The sequence below is a fragment of the Tyto alba genome, unplaced genomic scaffold (assembly GCF_018691265.1).
Source record: "Tyto alba isolate M040663 unplaced genomic scaffold, T.alba_DEE_v4.0 Super-Scaffold_40, whole genome shotgun sequence".
Lineage (NCBI taxonomy): Eukaryota > Metazoa > Chordata > Aves > Strigiformes > Tytonidae > Tyto > Tyto alba.
Window position 1 is genome coordinate 49,525,855 of NW_024881316.1, and position 18,779 is coordinate 49,544,633.

The 18,779-nt window shown below is 49.0% G+C and overlaps 1 protein-coding gene across 4 annotated transcripts in view; it reads left to right on the top strand.

Moving 5' to 3' along the window:
- Positions 1 to 18,779, top strand: part of NCOA1 (nuclear receptor coactivator 1) — a 187,631-nt gene that overhangs the window by 108,816 nt on the left and 60,036 nt on the right. For all 4 annotated transcript variants that reach the window (XM_042803666.1, XM_042803667.1, XM_042803664.1 and 1 more), the window contains exons 3-4: positions 13,052 to 13,158; positions 17,126 to 17,292. In XM_042803666.1, the coding sequence (XP_042659600.1) occupies positions 13,073 to 13,158; positions 17,126 to 17,292 (253 nt within the window). In that variant the 5' untranslated portion in view covers positions 13,052 to 13,072. The remainder of the gene's footprint in view (positions 1 to 13,051; positions 13,159 to 17,125; positions 17,293 to 18,779) is intronic.

The following is an 18,779-nucleotide window of genomic DNA, read 5'->3' on the forward strand; positions in this document are numbered from 1 at the left end:
AGTAGTCCAAAGTGTTCGACTAAAAGCCGAACAGGTATGAGTAAACAAAATAAAGCAAGAAAGAGCAAAAGAAAAAGGGGAAGAAGAAGAACTGGCCCAAACTTCTGCTGGTGCAATAGCCCTCTGAGGTGTCTTCAGAGCATGGTTACAAGGTTAGTCATTAGATTGGAGGTCTCAGCCCTCCTGCCAGTTCAACCTCTTGGCATTTTTGGTCTTGTCAGCGGCTGTATTTTATACTGAGTCAGCGTATGGTGTCCTCCTTTCTGTCTGATCCACCAGAACTCTTTTGAGTTTGCTCAAGCTCCTCACTCACACGTGAAGGTATGGCTTAACCCAAGAGCTTCACCCCGTGGGGTTCCTCCACTGTCAGGAAATGTCACTGTTTTTTCCTGGGTTTATGACTGAAGTTGACCCAAAATAAAGACAGGTGTGTTGGGCATCACTTGCTGGATTTTAAGAAGGAATTTTAGTTTGCCTCATTGCAGCGTAAATAATTAAATATGCCTTGTGCTCAAAAAGTGGGGCATGGGGTGACAGTTTGGGAGTTGTCAGGGCTGCTGTTTCGCACCGTAACTTCCCCAAAACGTGCGATTTCCATCTGGAAGATGGGGTTGCTGGATGTCCATCACTGGCATTACAGTGGCACTCACTGGGCTGCTGGAATATTTGCTCTGCATCTGCAGGCCAGCATTCCAGGCTTGTTTTTTAATCCGTGCATTTGTGGTATCCAAGATATTATGCAACTACAGAAACATAATAACAAAATTAGGATTGTGTGTTTACACGTAGATAAATAAATCCTGCAAATTTTGGAGAGAAAGGGACCTGTCGCCCAGCATCCCCCTTACAGAAGGTCCAGAACCAAACACAACAAGGTTACAGCAGGCTCACGCACAGCACTGACCCCCACACCACTCCTGAGAAAGTTTGTTTTTTTTTTTTCCCACTCCGTCCTGCTCCCTGCCTTCTGGTTGAAAGCGTTGGGGATGGCTTTGCCGGGGAGAGCCACGGGCTTGCTGGCAGCCAAGCGCCGTCTCTGCTGACGGGGTTCCCGTGCCATGGTCCGACGTAGGATGCGCCAGTGCCTTGGCTGCTTGCGAGTTACGGTGATTTTTATGAAGCCACATGTGCTTGTGTTGCAGTTTAATTTGTGCTACATGAGAACCTGATGTATTTGTACGTTCTGCCAAATACTTTCTTCTCCCCATAGAGAAAATTGTGTAATTGCAACGTGTAATTCACAACCGTAATATGAAACTAAGTGTGTAATGTTCTGTGACTGCATGGGAATTAGCTTTATTTTTCCCTTTCAGAAGCTGTATAAATTAACCCACTTTTCCTATCAGTTACCGGGAGAAAAGGTTATGCTTCTTGCAGCTCTGTTTTGTATCTTATCTCTGCTGTAAACATTGCCAAGCGATGCTTGCTGGCGTCGAGAGACGAGCAGCTCCCTGAGGAAGACTGCTCAAGGATGGCAGCTAAATTGCATATCCATTTCTGGGTTCACCTTAGTTTGGGTTTGCAACATATTCCCATTATTAGCGCAAAGCAATTGCAAAAAAAAACAAACAAACAAACCAAACAACCAAAACCCCACATATTTTTGCATTGAAAGAGCAGGGTTCCTGCTCGCAGTGTAGAGATGAGAATCCTTTCCCAGAGGTGGGCAGAGCTCTTATAGCGAGCAAGGGTTGACCCGCGTGTGGGAGCCCATCACAAGCCCTTGCTCCCGTGTGTTTTTAAGCAGAGCAGTGCCATTTTTACCATTTTCCAGCTAAATTTATCTCCCTTTCACTGGTCATAGTGCACTCAGTGGCCCAAAAAGGAGGTGGCCAAGAAGAAAAATTATTCTTTATTATTAAAATTATACACACCGAACCTTGACTCACCTTTTCAGCGGGTTTCTTGCATGGCTGCTGTTTCTCTCCAATGCCATACATTCATTAATCTCACCTTGCTACCAGCCTTGCTGCCTCCAAAAATATTAACCATGCATGATGCAGCCTTGCGGGGATCTGGTGGGGCTGTCAGTCGTGAAATGAAAAATAGTGAAAGAAATCCAAGCAGGATGGCATGTAAGCCCAGATCTTAAAGAGAGATTCAACTTCACCGCATCCACCACTGCAGAGACCGCTGCAGCCAGCCCCTCGCCCGGCTGATGGTTCTTGTTCAACCCACGCGGGTTTGGTTTTCCCCTCCCATGGTTGAATGCCTTTCTTCTGGTTTCTGGAGATGGAGAAATATATGGATGCGAACGCTCGCGGAGTATGTGCTGACATTCATGAGCAGCCCTATAATAAGGCAGTTGGCGTGCTTTGGGAAAACAGCTGGTGTAAGAAGAAATTTGAATTTCTATTGGGCTTTTAATGAGGATAAAAAACAAAGCAGTTTTAATACTCTGAGATCTTTACATGGGCTTAAAATACCTGATCAGAGTCATTTTCAAGGGAAAATGATGCATCGTAACCCTTTTAAGTGGACTTTTCCCACGGGTGTAGCAGGTGATGGTGGTGGAGTAACTCAGCTGATACAGAATTATGACCCATACAAATTGAAGATAGGAGGTGGGTTCCCATCTCCCCTAGCACCAAGGCATCTACCTCTTAAATATCTTTCATTGGCTTGTTGTGCTGCTGAAATGAATTTAGGCTTGGTTTTGCCTAGGATCTTGGCAAGAGGGTTGAAATGGAGAGGGGAAAGAGCCACGGCTGAGACCAAGGGGGTGCCTGCATTGACGCAGCTCTTGGAAAGGAGCCAACGTCGTCATCGTGAGGAACCTCAGCAGCAAAATTTCATCCCCTGGTTGCTCGTAGCCGAGTCTGCTGGGCCCTGGGACTGCGGTGAGGCTCGGGGTTTCCCCACCTTGAGCACGTGAAGATGGAGCTGAGTTCAGATAGCGAGGACACTGGGCAGTCACACCAAGGGTGGTCTGCCTGGGGACATGGACAGTCCCATGGCAGCAGCACGGCCCTACCCCAGCTCCTACCAGCTGGTGGGGAATGCAGCCCCAGCTCAGGCAGGGACAACCCCAGGAGAAGGGGATGAACAGGCATCGAAGCAGCACACGGGTGAGTTCTGCCAGCAGTACTGTTTTAGAGCACGCAACGCGAGCAGAAACTCGGTAATACTGAAATTTAGATTGCTGTTAGAAACCTTTCTTCATGCTGTCATTTCGGCTGGCGGCTTCTGGTGAGGCACTTGTGCTCAATTCTGGTTTTTTCTTTTTTAATAAAAATGTTAGGTGCTTCAAAGTCATCATACATAGCTACAGTCACTTCTGACCTCTTGAGTCAGGAACTATCTTCTGAGCGTCCACCGTCTGAGGAAGGCTTAGAAGAGCCTGTAGGACAGCATGTTCTAGCAGGACGATCTTGAGCTGATGCTCAAAGTTGTTAATAATTAATCAGCAGCAAAATGTTCCAAAAATTAATGTGGAGAGGTGAGGTGCAAGATGGGCACCTTCTGAAGGCTTTGCTGGAGCTGGTGGGCTCCGTTCCCTTCACCCTGACGGCAGCAGCATCAAGGACGGTGGCACAAGGCAAATCATCCTTTTTAGGTTTATCTGTATTTTTTGTACTGGAGTAGAAGGAAAAGTTTAGTTTCCATCTTTCCTCCAGGATTGGGTTTGGTTTGGTTAGGTGCCTAGTCGTTCTTCCAAACAACCCCAGAGCATCTTGGAAGGTGAATCCTAGAAAATTAGGACAGGTAGCAGAAGCTGTGGGTGATCATTTATTCCTGAAAACCCTCCGTAGTGCAGCGTGATGCTTACCGAGCTTTATTTGCTTTGGTTTTGAGGTGGGGTTTTTTTTTTGGCTTCCTGTATTCTAGCTGTCATCGCCGTCCTTCGCCATGCAAGGGGCTTCGTGGTGGTAGCACAGAAATGCTGGGACAGAAATGGGATGCCGGGGGGTTAGAAAATCACGTGCTGTGACAGTCCTTCCCCCTCCAAGCACGCGATCTAATTAAGACAGACAACAGATGGCTATGACAAACAGATGTGGGTGAGCACCAGGTAACAAGGAGATGATTGCAATTAGTGTAATAAGCAGCACATCAGTTATCTCCTGTCTGTTGTATTTTAGCTGAGGTGAGTTTTAAAGAGAGCTTGGGAGAACAACAGAGTGGCGTGGTGGATTTTCAGAGGTCTCTTTAGGCATCAAATATTGATTTCCCACAGCTGGATTATTCATTTTCATCATGCTAAGGCAAAACCTTTTCCCATATTTTCCCATTCATTTGTAAAACAAATTGGCTGCTGGAATTATCCCCAGGCTAAAGGGGAATGACTGCCGTGGGTCTGTGAGTTGCAAATATGATAGAGATGATGGGTTTATTAAAATTCACACCTTCTCTTTGGACCGTCGCCTCTCTAAGGATGATACTCAGTCCGCAGGACATTGATTTATATACCTCTTTCCCTTCTTTTTTGTGTTTTCCAGGGATCATGTAGAGAGCAAACACTTGCAGAGCTGGCATGCGGCTGGCCTGTGCTTTCATCCTTAAGGAATTCACTTGGATGCGTGCATTTTTGTTACCGTTTGCAAAATTCCCTTTGGCCAAATAGGTTCAATTTTATGAGTTGTACGGCCCGTGTTACCTTTCCAAAGCAAATGATTTCTCGTGGGCAGAAGGTGTTGGAGAAGGCTGGATTTGGAAAGCGAAGCTTGTCTTTTCCATCATGCAGTATGGAAAAGTTTCCAGTGCTCAGACTTAAAATTACAAGAAAAATGGGGCCCTGGAAGGTGGGATTAATGTCCTGTCTCTCTACCCCATCAGTATGAGGTTCATTCCTTCCCATGGCTGCTCTGCAGAGGACACAGGTCTGTACGACCCGTGGATGAAGGACTTGATTCTTGGTGCTGGCTGGCCCACCATGGCCACCACGGGTGGTTGTGAAGCCAAGGGCTACTCTTATTCCCCACGGGCACGCTGGCCTGTTGGCTTTTCCTACCTTATCTTCTGCAAAACCTTCTGCAGTGGTGAACGCCGGATGGGTTTGGTGCCAGGAGTTCATTCTTCCACTGGGATGGGTTGGGCTTCTCTGGTAGGGGCAGGGAGCAAACCCACCTTGTAGACCCCATGTCCTCCTTTGGTCCCGAAGAGCAAAGAGCTCCTGGGAGGTTTGGTGCCCAGTCGTGGACCACTGGGGGTGATATATGGCCAGGGTGCCCTTTGCAAGAGCAGTTTGTAAATATTAAGTCAATAAATTCCCAGAGTTTGCCAGCACCCGGGGAGCTGCTTGTTCAACAGTCAGGACTTTTCCATCCTTATGCAAAAAAGGTGTTGTGTTGGTGCAGTCTGACCCAATAGACAGCTTGGGAGAAATTAAATTCAACTCAAACTTGTTCCCTGCATCACATCCCCAAAATCCAGAGCCTGTGGGTGTGTCACCCTTGCTGGGAGCGCCGGTGCCGTGCTCCCCGGGCTGCAGCCGCCGTCCCTACCATGGGAAGGGCTGGACCTGCAAGACCTTGGTTTGTGCCTCTGCTTCCCTCTGTGACCTGGGACAAGTCCCCGTCCCCCTGCCGCAGCCCCCCAGGGAATGGGAATCATGAGGCAGAGAAGTGAAATTCCTCTTCAGAAACATTTTTAGCTGTCAAAACGTTAAATCTTCCATAACGTTAATCTCTTGCAGATCAGCTGAGTTTTTGATCGGCGGCTTTTAACCTGCATTGCATCAGCGATGTTTAAACTTGCCTCCCTCGTGGCACAGAGGGTGCACAGGGCTGCCTGACCTGCCATGGTCCTTTCTCCTCCGTGCCAGTGGCAGTGGGAAGCCTCTCCTGAAGGGTGTAGGCGTCTCCCGTGTCCTCCTTGTCCCCTGCCCCGCAGGACCGGCAGCTGGGTGTGGATGCAAGGAATTGAGACGGCCGGCTTTCGCTCCACCGCGTCCCTGAGCTGACAGCTTTTATTAGTCTGCTGCCTCCACAGAGCCTGTGATAATTAAGATTTCTGCACGTCCCACTTACCTCCTAGGAGGGAAAGCAAACACCAGCCCTCCAGGCTGGATGGACACAGGGACATCAGAGCGTGCTGCTCCCTCCCTGAATTCATCCTTCTCTCAACACCACGGGCTCTGCTTAAAAGATGCGATGAGAGATCAAGCAGGGTGGATCTCCCTGCTGCCTTCACCTCTAATTTTCCCCCCACGAGGCCAGTGAAAGTAAATCTTTATTCATCAGCTCCCTCCTCTTACAGCCCTAATGACTGTGGAGATGTGGGCCTAAAGTAGGGTTGCTGCAAGCCCTCCTGGTGACCTTGAGCATGTCCCATCCAACCTTGACTCAAGCATCATCGTTATTATTGTAACGATGGCAGCATCACTTGATGTCGAGAGGGGAGGTTCAGGCCAGGACGGGTACTGGGAACCAGGAGGAACCCGGTTGTTCACGCTTCCCAGGCGATGCAACGCATGTTGGCTTGGATGTCCCAGAGCCAGAGGGTCCATCTGGCAGCATCTCCATGAGGCTCAGGCAGAAGATGATGGAGGACTTGCGGGCTAGGTAAGAGGCAGGAGGAAAGAAAGCAGGGAAATGGGGGTAAGGTACCAAGAAAAGAGGATTTAGTTGGAAGGCAGATGTCTCTGCAGGCTGGAGCGACGGCATATGGATACAGGGACTCCTCCCCTGCCCCCCCAAGGAGTGTTGCACAAAACAGATGTGACGTTTGTTTTGACAACTTCAGCCACCAAAAAAAAAAAACAACGTTTAATCAGGACTTTACATCTCTCTCCTGTTTTTTTGTTGGGGATGAGGTCAGGAAAATAAGTTCTTTTTAAAAATACCCACCCCAAAACTAACACCGCATGCAATAGGTTAGCAAGTGACTCACTCTTTCTCACCCATTGCCTTTTCTCTATCCACATCACAGCTTCAGCATTTCTGCTGTAATCTGCAGAAGTTAAAAAAAAAATAAAATAAAATTAAGGTTTGTTCTGATCCCGGCAATGAGATGAGCAGCTGATGATGAACTTGTGAGGGGAACAATATAGACGTGTCCTTGCGACACTCCAAGTATGCTCTTAATTACCTCTAATTGAGATTGCGTATGCACAGATGGGCTATATTTTGATGATAAATAGCTGTAATATGAGGGACTTTTCCAACATTGTCGTTTTCTTAAAAACAGCCGACTAATTGTGTTTCTCTCCGATAGATGTTAATGTTATTTTGTAAGCGTTTTTTGGGGTCAAATTCATCCAAAATGTGGGAAATACATTTTAGAAATAGGCAGTTTTGTTAGAACTGATTATTTTGGTGGCGAGCTCCATCGTCCACGCTGTCAGTTCAAATCAGTTGGGCTATTTGTGTCTGCTAGGGGTAGTGATGGCCATCTTTGGGAAACTATTGGAAATCCATTGGCATTATTAGGAGAGGAGAGGCGTTGAGCCGCAATAATTCACACCCTTTTTCTTTTTTGCTATTTTTTGTTAACGTGGAAATTGCGTTCGTGTCATGATCCCCAAGGTTGTGTTGAACTACTGGTGGTGGCTGGTGCTTCATCCTCCATGGCAAGGCTCTGGTCTCTGCTAGGATATTCGTTAGCATCGCAGAAAGCAGCATCTTCAGGTAGACGCTCCAGTATGGCACGTTGCAGGACCGATGGAAGAGGAGAGAATATAGGGTTGGAAACCAGAGATAGTTTCATCTGCCTGGCCGTGGGCAGGTCACTTCGGCTCTTGTGCTTCTTACCCATTCCCCCTCTCCTTTGTTTTTTATCTTCTGATTAGTCTCTTTGAGACTAATTAGTCTCTAGTGAACAGATGCAGTTGTGCACTGGGGTGCTGGTAACAAGAGGGACCAGGGACTAGTGCTGTATCCACGTCTGTGGACTAAGAACCAGGAGAACAACAACCATGTGGATATGGAGAATCACCTCTGAGGAGCTCCAAACCTTTGGCCTCGCCGGTGCCTTGAGTTCAGCCCTGGTTTAGCTGGAGCCAGGGAGCCGTGGTCTGCATCACAGGTGCCTTTGCTGTTAAACATGGGGCACGTCGCAGTTTTACTCGTCTACACCACTGCTGCAGGACCACAGACTTGAGCACCAGCTGCATGCAAGACCAAGCATGAAGCCGCTGGTTGCAATTGTAATACCCATAGTTGTTGGAAAAAAGAAAAAAAAGAAACCATTCTACATTTTGAGTTTGCACCATGACACAGAATTTCTTCAGAGCAGCAGGTTCGGGGCATCTTAGGGATGAGACTTCATCTATGTGCATCCAGAGGAGGACGAGAGGCCAGCGCTCTGCGCTGACACAACACTTAGGTCTTGCTCCTGCCATGGTCAGATGTCTCCCAAGGAGCCCTGGTGAGCCAGCAGCACTGATGGGGACACCAGCAACATTTTCTATTGTCCCTTAATATATATTTTTTGGTGGCTTGTGACAACAGACGAGCAATTGGTTTAGCAGAGGTCTACACTGGAAAGCCCCAATATTAAGCCTGGAAAACACTTCACCCCGCTCTGCCCCGACTGGACTAATTATCTTGTTTTCATTAAAAAAAACTGGCTGGATGGCTGGGCCCAAAGAGTGGTGGTGAACAGAGTTAAAACCAGTTGGTGGACAGTCACAAGTGGTGTTCCCCAGGGTTTGGTATTGGGGAAAAATTCTGTTTAGTATCTTTATCAGTGATCTGGGCAAGGGGGTCGAGTGCACCCTCAGTAAGTTTGCAGGTGACACCAAGCTGGGCGGGAGCGTTGATCTGTTGAAGGTCAGGAAGGCTCTACAGAGGGATCTGGACGGGCTGGAGCGATGGCCTGAGGCCAACTGCATGAGGTTCAACAAGGCTGAGTGCCGGGTCCTGCACTGGGGTCACACCAACCCCCCGCAACGCTCCAGGCTTGGGGCAGAGCGGCTGGAAAGGTGCCCGGTGGGAAAGGACCTGGGGGTGTTGGTCAACAGCCGGCTGAATACGAGCCAGCAGCGTGCCCAGGTGGCCCCAAGAGCACCCCGGCTTGTGTCAGCCACAGCGTGGCCAGCAGGACCGGGGCAGGGATCGTCCCCCCTGTACTCGGCCCTGGGGAGGCCGCACCTCGAATCCTGGGCTCAGTTTTGGTCCCCTCACTCCAGGAAAGACCTTGAGGTGCTGGAGCGCGTCCAGAGAAGGGCAACGAAGTGGTGAAGGGTCTGGAGCACAAATCCTGGGAGGAGCGGCTGAGGGAACTGGGGGGGTTCAGCCTGGAGAAAAGGAGGGTGTAGTGAGGGGGGTATCCATCTCTTCTCTCAAGTGACAAGTGACAGGACGAGAGGAAACGGCCTCACGTTGTGCCAGGGGAGGTTTATGCTGGATATTAGGAAAAATTTCTTCACGGAAAGGGATGTCAAGCGCTGGCACAGGCTGCCCAGGGCGGTGGTGGAGTCCCCATCCCTGGAGGGATGTAAAAGACGTGTGGATGTGGCGCCTGGGGACGTGGGTTAGTGGTGGGCTCGGCAGGGTGAGCCGAGCGGTTGGACTCGATGATCTGAAAGGTCTTTTCCAACCTAAACGATTCTGTGATTCTATGATTACCATCCTGCCGTCCTTCGTCTGCCTCTGTTTGCTTTCCTAAGCCAGCAGAATATTAACGTTTTTACAAGAAGCCAGTGTTTAGAAATCAGGTTTCCGGTGAAACAGCCCCGAGCACGGGCAGCGGCAGGCCGGACTGCCGTTCCCCAGCAGCCCAACCCTTGCCCTCTGCAGGGGGCATCAACCCCTGGTCTTGCCCTGACCCAACAGGGCTTTCGAACAGAGCCATCCCCGTTATTTTTAGACCAAATGACTTTTTTTGGCTTGTCAGCCCTGGCAAGTTTTGCTGTAAAATAAACTGCTTTTACAATAAAAAGAAACATTGAGTGTATTACATCAAGGGCTTAACTCAAGCCAAGGATTTCAGCTAAGGCTGCAATGTTGTCCTTAGTTCACCTCTCTAGGGCATATGGTCAGTCTTGCCAAGCCGTGGTCCCGCAGCAGAGCATCCCGGTGGGACAGTTGACTTTACCTGCCATATCCCCGCTCATTTTTCCTTTTAATTCAGGTGCCAGGAGGAAAGATCAGGACCTGTAAGAGCAATACCACTTCCAGAGACTCATTGTTTTGGTGAGAGCTAGTTAAAGCTTCAAGAAGAAGGTTTAAACCCTAGGAAACTTGTCTGAAAACTCAGCGAGCCCTTCTCACCCTGAGCCGATGATGCAGCACTTTCAGTTTTCCAATGTCTTAAATTTTTCAAGAGTTTGCTTTTTCTCCGCTTCCTTATATTTGCTTTGGCACCATTCCTTCTTGCAAACATGCCAAAGACACGGGGGTTGAACTCAGATCCCTGGTCATGGCTAGCTTGCTGGCATCTGCTCAGGGTTTCTGATTTCAGTGGACAAGCTCTCATGCCCGCAGCATCGATCACCTGCACTAATATTGCTAAAATGATTTCAGGAACGGCGTTCGCCTTAGCACCAGTGACGCAACTGTTAGCAGAATTGCCTGTGTGCTGCAGAAAGACGGGCTCTTTCCCCGTAGCACTGTGTTAAGCACAGATATTTCACTTATTTTGGAGGAGAGGTTTTCAATGCCGAGCGTAGAGGTGAGTCACTGGGGAGGTGGTGAGACAAAATGTGTTAACACCCTCCTGGATACCTCAGTCATAGGAGATAACGAAGCTGGTCATGCTGGTTTTCATAGAATCGTCAAATCACAGAATTGTGCTGGAAGGGACCGTTAAAGGCCAGCTAGTGCAATGTCCTTTGGTGAGCAGGGCCCCCTGCCCCCAGCCCAGGGGGCTCCCAGCCCCGTCCAACCTGGCCTTGAACCCTTCCACGGAGGGGGCACCCACAGCTGCTCTGGGCACCCTGGGCCAGCACCTCACCCCCTGCACAGGGAACAATTTCTGCCTTAAATCTAACCTAAATCTGCCCTCTTTCAGCTTAAACCCGTCCCCCCTCGTCCTACCCCCACCCCCTGACCCAGAGTCCCCCCCCATCTCTCCTGTCCCCCCTTTAAGCTCTGGGAGGCCGCTCGAAGGGCTCCCTGGAGCCTTCTCTTCTCCAGGCTGAACCCCCCCAACTCTCTCAGCCCGGCCCCCCAGGGGAGCTGCTCCAGCCCCCCCAGCATCTCCGTGGCCTCCTCTGGCCCCGCTCGAGCAGCTCCGGGTCCTTCTGCTGTTGGGGGCCCCCGAGCTGGCCCCAGCACTGCAGGGGGGTCTCCCCAGAGCGGAGCAGAGGGGGAGAATCCCCTCCCTGGCCCTGCTGCCCCCCCTGCTCTGGCTGCAGCCCAGGGCACGGGTGGGTTCTCTGTTTTATAATGAACACTGGGGTCTTCAAGCAACCAGGGAGCGGAGGAGATGCTCACGGCTGCTTCCACCCTTCTGCAGTGCTCTGAGGTCAGGAGGAGCTGGTCTGCAGATGTGATTTGGGACTCAGAGGACTTTCAAAATCTGGTGGGACTTTAATCATCACCTATCTGAGCATGAGATGAGTCAGCGCCGATGGCTTTTGATGAGTGGCTGCCTTGCGCCGGGCTGGGCAGCGGGTGGGAGGTGCTGGGCCACCAAAGGCATCTCACCATGATTTCAGGCAGGCTGAATAAAACGTGGTGGGAATCTGGGCTGTGGGAACTGTGGATGTGCCTTCTAGGGTTCGTTTTATCACAATCTGTCAGCAGTGTAATGCTCGTTAAAATTCCAGCTTTTAAAAAGTAATGGAAGAAATGAAGGGAATGAAGTTTAAGAACTTTGTCCTTTTACTCTCTAAACTACCTACTTCTTGTCCAGAGTACCATGTCTTTATTTCTCAGGGGTTGTATCTTCTCACAATTATAAACATTTCTAAAATAAATAGTTTGGAGCGTGGCGATATCCAGTATTGAATTATTGTGGTTATGATAAAATCACTGAATAGCTTTAGCAAAGCAAGGGAAGCAATATCCATAGCTGATTTCTTTTCTAGAGAGGCTCTGTGCCTTGATTTAACACGTTGTATGAGGTTTTGACCTATAGGTGTGTTTAGTCCCATTTAAAGCAGTCAGAGTTCTCAGCTCAGAGAATGTCATGGTCTTTGGCCAAACCCTTTAGCATCCTTCAAGGTGAAGTGTCCAGAAAGAAGCCTTAATTGGCTTTCTTGCCCTTATTGGGCTTACGTAGTATTTTATTCAGTTAAATATAAAAAATATAATTCATAATTAAGGAGCATTAGCAGTGTTAAAATTCTCATGGCTTCTGGACCTCCATTTGTCATAGCACGGACTAGTTTACCCACCATCTGTTGAAATTGCACCCTAAAAATAAGGGTGAAACGTCAGTGTGTTGGAGAGAGCTGGAACCCAGGAGGTGCCCGGTGTTGGGACCAGCCAAGGACCAGCCATGGTGGGAAGCACTTTGCCAGGAGAAGGTTGGGGCTGGCAGGACCATGTGTGGGAGACAGCCTCAGCAGGAGGCGGGGAAGGGGTTCGTGGGAGGGTGTCGCATCCCGTTAAGAGATGAGTCAGTTTGCAGCTCTAATTAAAGCCCAGGCCGTGTGCTGAGGGGAAAGGAGGTGGTGGGGGAACAGGAGTGCAGACACAATGCGAGGGGTGGAGCGTCCTCTGCCAGCCATGAGTCAGAGGAACTCGGGGGGGGGGGGGGGGGGGGGGGGGGGAGATGGTGGAGGAGCAGAAGATGGGCTGAAGGAGAAGGCTTGCAGGAGAAGGAAACAAAACAAAATCAATCAAACACACATAAACAAAGCATTGAAACAGGCGGTGTTTAGATAGTTGTTAAAATGCTGTGAGGCCAGGAGGCTAAAATCTGTGGGGATGCAGGGAATAGCTCAGTCTGTGATGTAAGGATGATGGTGCTGGTGGTGAGGGCTTGCTTGGCCAAATGGTGACTAGAGGGCAACAAAAGGAAGGTAACGTGATCCCGTGTTGTCTTCCCTTTGCACCGTTTCCTCCACAAACGAGGCATCAATTCAGTAAGAAAGCCTTGTGTTGGGTTAGTTGCCTCCTCAGAGGTCACCTGGTCCATGCTTTCTGGCTCTGCCGTGGAGGGACCGCTCCTCCTGCAGCTGCAAAAACCTTGTCCTTACCCTGTTTCTCTTCGGTTCCAGGTGCAAAGTAGGTCAACCAACATGAGTGGCCTTGGGGACAGCTCAACGGACCCTGCCAACCCCGACTCTCGGAAGAGGAAAGGCTCGCCCTGCGATACAGCCCAGAGGTACGTGCGCCGCTCCCAATCCGTCCCCTGCCACGGCTACTTTGTCATTCCCACTGTGTCGCTCCGTCCCGTCTGCTCGAGCAGATGGAGCCGGGTTTCAGCCACTTGGAAATGTTCACACTTCCCACCAGAACTTCGCTTTGCTTTTAGCGGTGGCTGCGGTGGAAGAGGGAGCATGATGGAAATGCGGCTCCCCATCTGCTCTGCTTGTTGTTAGGTGGCGAATGATGATTAGAGGCTCGTTATCAAAGTTAATGTATTGATTTTATAAATCGAGAGCACTCAGAGCATCAGGAAAGCTTTCTCAGGGTAAATTTGGGGCAGATACTTCCGCAAGGTCTGCAGGTCATCCCAAGCCTTCTGCCTCTTCATGCCAGATTCCCAAGAAATCTGTGTTTTTGTAATATTCAGAAACTCTGGTGGAGACCCTCTTGCTCCATGATGCAATTGCAAAACAGAAAATACATGTCTCTGAAATGTCTTCATTTCTGTGTGCTGATGCAGGCTGCTTCAAAGCTCAGCTCACTGCAGAAAGGCACCTTTGGCTTATGACCGAGCCTTCCCATCCCAGCTACCTTGCCACCTGATTTAGGCTAAGAAGTCCTGGATAGAGGCGGTTGTGATCTCATTCCACAGGCTTTTCCAGGCTCCCTGTGAATCCTGTGCATCTTTTTCCATGGTAATATAGTTTCTTAGTAAGGGTGAATGTACGGTGCTGCTGCTGACTCCGTGTCTCTGCTGCTCGGGGTGCTGTTTTGGTCGTTGTTGCAGAATATTGATGCACCGAGCAAAGCCCAGCTGTATTTTCTATCACTTACAGCTCATACATGATATTCTAGACAATAAATGTAAAGGCTACGGTGTTCCAGTAGAGGGACATGAAGTGGTTGGTTGAGGACTTCTGTTTATTGCACTTTTTGGTTGCGACATCTCCCTGCTGTAGAGTTCACACACCTTCTTACAAAGGCTCTGTGGTTCATGGCTTAGCCATGCTATTAAATTGCTGAAGACATTTTGATAGCACTTGTACCTAACTTATTCCTACCAAATACTTCTGTAATCTTGCGAAATATTTCCCCTTTCTGGCTGAGTCATCTGAGTCAGAGCTCTGCAGCCCTTGCTGCTGTCTCCAGGCTGGTCTCAGAGCCAGTCCTCGCCCCGGAGGTGAGTGTGAGGTGAAGCCGTTGGTCCTTGAGTCCCCATGATAGAGCCATGGGTAGCAAGGTGGGCTTGGACTCCTCTTCTTGAAGGAACTGCTCTCCAGATGGATGAGCACACATGTGGCTTTGCTTCATCTGGTCTGCCTTTGGATAGCGGATCTCTTGTGGTTCTTTTTTTCTAACCCCTAAGTACGCCAAAAAAGCATTCTGCTGCCAACACCAGAGGTCTGTCAAAATATATAGGATGAGAAACGAACTGATCGTACAGAAGCAGAAACTTCTGGATGAGGGATTCTCCTTCCGTGTCCAAGCACAACGAGTTTTTACACCCACAAAGCACCTACGAGCATTTTTAGAAGGGTTGACTCAAATACCTGTTGTTGGGTTGGCCATCCAACCCCGAACACTGGAGCTGAAGCATGTTACCAAAGTCCAGAAGACGAGTCTTCTCCAGTGCTGCATCTTCCTTTTTTCAGACCGTCTCCCAGCTGCGGCGGGGAGGAACCTCATCCTCCTCCCTGGGCTGGCCAGGGTCCTCTGTAACGTACTCCGGAGCAAAGCGAACTTCAAAACTCCTTTGCTAAAATCTGGGAAGTTTAACTATTGCTTTTGATGATACTTGGGAGTCATAAAGAACAGCCCACTGCTGTAATATTCTCATGATGCTTTTATGTAAGGAAAATTGGCCAATTCTCCCTCCTACAATTTGAAAGTTGCCACAGCAACAGTGACATTAAGGGTTTTCATGAAATGAGCTCACCCACAACAGAGGATTTTTTTTTTTTTTTTTTTTTTTTTCTCTCCCCTCCGCTATTGCTTTTTGGTTTGCAGGAAGAGCTAGTTAATTTGACCTTAACTAAAGTACTCGCTCGGCTCCTTCGAGAAGCATTTGCCTGCCCATTGCCGGGGAGAGCGCCAGCGCCGGTGTCACCGCTACCTGTGCACAAAGAGGCTGAGGTCCACGGGTGGACCCAGCGCTTCTGCAGCAGATGGACATCCAACCTACCTCTGTGGAGTTCTTTTTGCCTCCTGCAACCCCTTAGTACCTGTTGGCAGCTGCCTGCCGGGGAAGCGAGGGCTCTTGCACCCACCTGAACCCATTGCAGAGGAGTTTCCAGGTTGCACCCTGTGTGTCCCATGGAAGGTCTCACTCACGGACTTCACGGGACCTGTGGCCCAGGCAGAGACACAGCTTGTGTTCTCCACACCTGCCTCTGACCTTGGCTTTATTTTTGTACTTTCTTTTCTGATTTTGCTGCTCTGTTGAGTTAAAGGGGAGGGCGAATTTGTTCCCGTCGCTCCTCTGGGCAGTCACGACACCTGGAGAGACACGGGCAGGAGGAGAAGCGAGGTCATGGAGAATGAACTTGGGAGGCAAGGGGAGGTTCATCCCTGCAGTCACCAGATATTGTCATGTGAGAGCAAGTTTAAGCAGCAGAAAAATGCCCAAGAGACAACGCCTACCTGTCAGACCTAGATATTGAGCTAATAAAGTGGAATTGGGAAAAAATAAAGAAACATCTGTGCAGCCTACCTGAGGAGCTTCTTAGAGGGGAGGGCTGGTGGTGTCTCATCCCCTTTTGGACAGATACGGTTTCTAAAGGGTCTCTACAGAATTACCAAGGCATATTCATGCTCCGGTTGGCTCGCAGTCTTAGCAGATAAAATAAACCAAACCTCTTCTCGAAGCCTTCAGCTGTCAGCAGAGCTTGTTTCACCACATAGCACAACGCAACAGCATCTGTGGTGGGGCACCGACATCCTGCTGAGATGGACTTTTGGATTCAGCTTTTGTAACCAGTGTTTTCTCATCCCCTCCGTGAGTGGTAGGGCCACTTTGAGGCCAGGAACACCTCACCATGTCCACAGGCATCTCAGCAGCCTCTTGGTGTCTAGAAAATGCCGAGGATTTTCAGGCAGGACTTCTTAAATAGAATGCTGGGTGTCCTGTGGAGATGAAACAAAAAATTAGGTGGCTTATTGAAAGCCAGTCTGACACAAGGCATCGCAAGTGGGGTAGAGCCATGCTGGGCATTTTGAGGTGGCCTCATTTCATCCTGTGGTTGATGTACGGGAAGGTATTTAGGGAAAGTGTGTCTCTTCCATATTTCACAGTTCATTTTGGTAGTTTTGATGCTTACAACATCTTTGGTAAAGGAATATGTTACAGTGTCCGGGGTGGCTTCAATAATGGCCGTGTCATAGCATGTAAATGTTATATTCTTAATTCCCAGAACGTGCAAATAGTTGACGGGAGAGCGTTGGGATTCTGCAGTGGCTGGGAGCTAAAAGAAAAGCTACTTTTGCTGGGATGAAAAGTTTGATCTCATGAATATTTTTCATCTTCCTCTTGTCACCGTTGATTCAGATTTTCACTTTGGTGAGCTCTGGTGGATGTTGTTAACCTATATGTGTGAATTTAGGATTAACCTTGGTGACATCTGGAATAATGGCTGTGGAAAAATAAGAGGCTATGTATAACTATTTTTGACTGGCTTTGTTATAATTCATTTATAACTACTTCTGAGAGGAAGGCAGAGGCCTGAATGTTAGAGGTTTGGTTTTGTTGAGGGTGTCTGGCTAGCCCTGTGTGTCTCCCTTGGCGTTAATTTTGATTACATGCATAAAAATATACAAAAGCCTGAATGAACTCCCCAGTATTTTGGAGATATTGGGATTACAGCGTAGTCATCATTCCAGCCAGTACTTGTATTTTTGGGTTCTTGTCCAGTTCCCAGTTGTGACTAGACTGAGCAATAAGAAAAAATCATTAACGTGACTTTTAATCTTTTTTCTTTCTCTAACAGCAATGAAAAGCGGCGACGGGAACAGGAGAACAAATATTTAGAGGAGCTGGCGGAGCTGCTGTCTGCAAACATCGGGGACATCGACACTCTGAGTGTCAAACCTGACAAATGCAAGATCCTAAAAAAGACAGTTGATCAGATCCAGCAGATGAAGAGGTTGGAGCAAGGTAAGGCGGCAGCCTCCTGCCCTGGCTTGTCAGAAATCTTCAGAGTAAGAGAGTTCTCCTGCTACCTTTTGCACACTGAGTTGCAGCAAATAATCATGACTTAATCCATAAAAAAGCATGACATAATCATTCCATCTTCGATAGTTTCCCTTCTCCCACTTTTATGGAAACAGTAACATGGAAGGGCATGCTTCGCCCTCCGTTGCTTGGCTTGTTTGAGATGCCACCTTTGTTTCTGATGCAAGGTGGCACTTTACTTTGTGTTTATGATTCATCCTGAAATTATTCTTTAGATTGAAATAATTAGAAGTGCTTGTTAAGCTTTCAGGATCAGGCCCATTAAGGGCTTATCAGCGATACTGCTATTAACTGTCTGCAGAAACCCCATTTTATAGCTGGGTAAGGCAAAGGACGGATAGCTCTGCCACACACTGTGCAAGACTTGGTGAAGAACCATGTACCCTTGTCAGATCTGTTCTCCTGCCAACCAGACAGATTAGAGGGGGCATTAATCTACCTCCTGCCGGTAAATACGGCGCTGTAACTGCTGAACAGAGAAGAGGTGCTTGAGAAGCCATATAAAGGTTAAAATTCACCCCGAGTGTCAACTCAGAGACTGAAATGTGGAAGTCCAAAGGGCTCAAACGATGCACGGAAGGGGCCAGGTGTATTAAGGAGGGAGTGGGACTTGGTTAGGTCCTTGCCACCTCAGCGTCCCTCCTGGAGCTGCTGCAGGTGGGCACCAGCTCGGTCTGCCTCATGCCTGCAAAGGGCTGCCCAGCTTGTGCACTCACATACTTTGTCCTTCAGGCAAACACTTTGTCTTCTGGGCACGAGGTAAGTCCCGCTCAGTATTAGCACGAGCGGAGCCGTGTTGCCTGATAAGACATTAAATTTTTCCCAAACCCCATGGCTGGGATGTGGGTACGCACATACAGACTCGCCATAGAATCACAGACTGGTTTGGGTGGGAAGGGACCTTTAAAAATCATTTAGTCCAACCCCCTGCAATGAGCAGGGACATCTTCACGTAGGTCAGGTTGCTCAGAGCCCCGTCCAACCTGGCCTTGAATGTTTTCTGCCACCTCTCTGGGCAGCCCGTGCCAGTGTCTGACCGCCCTCGGCGTAAAAGATTTCTTATACCCAGTCTGAATCTCCCCTCTTTTAGCTTAAAACCATCACCCCGTGTCCCCTCACAAGCCAGGCACTGCTGTAAGTCCTCTCAGCTCACTATTATTTTAGGCAGCAAATTTGGGGGCAAGCACAGTGGCAAAGCATTCGGCTCACGTTGCACGGGCTGCCCCGGCTTCCCGCTGAACCAGAGCAACTGCTTTTACATTTCATCCACGTTGTGCCCGGGCTCTGAAAGGAGTTTGGTAGCGGGTGAGTACGCCCAGGTTCCCGCTTGCTGCCACTTCACTGTTCATTAGTTTTCTTGACATTGCACAGCAGGGCTGAACATTAACTAGGACAAGCACTACTTTAAA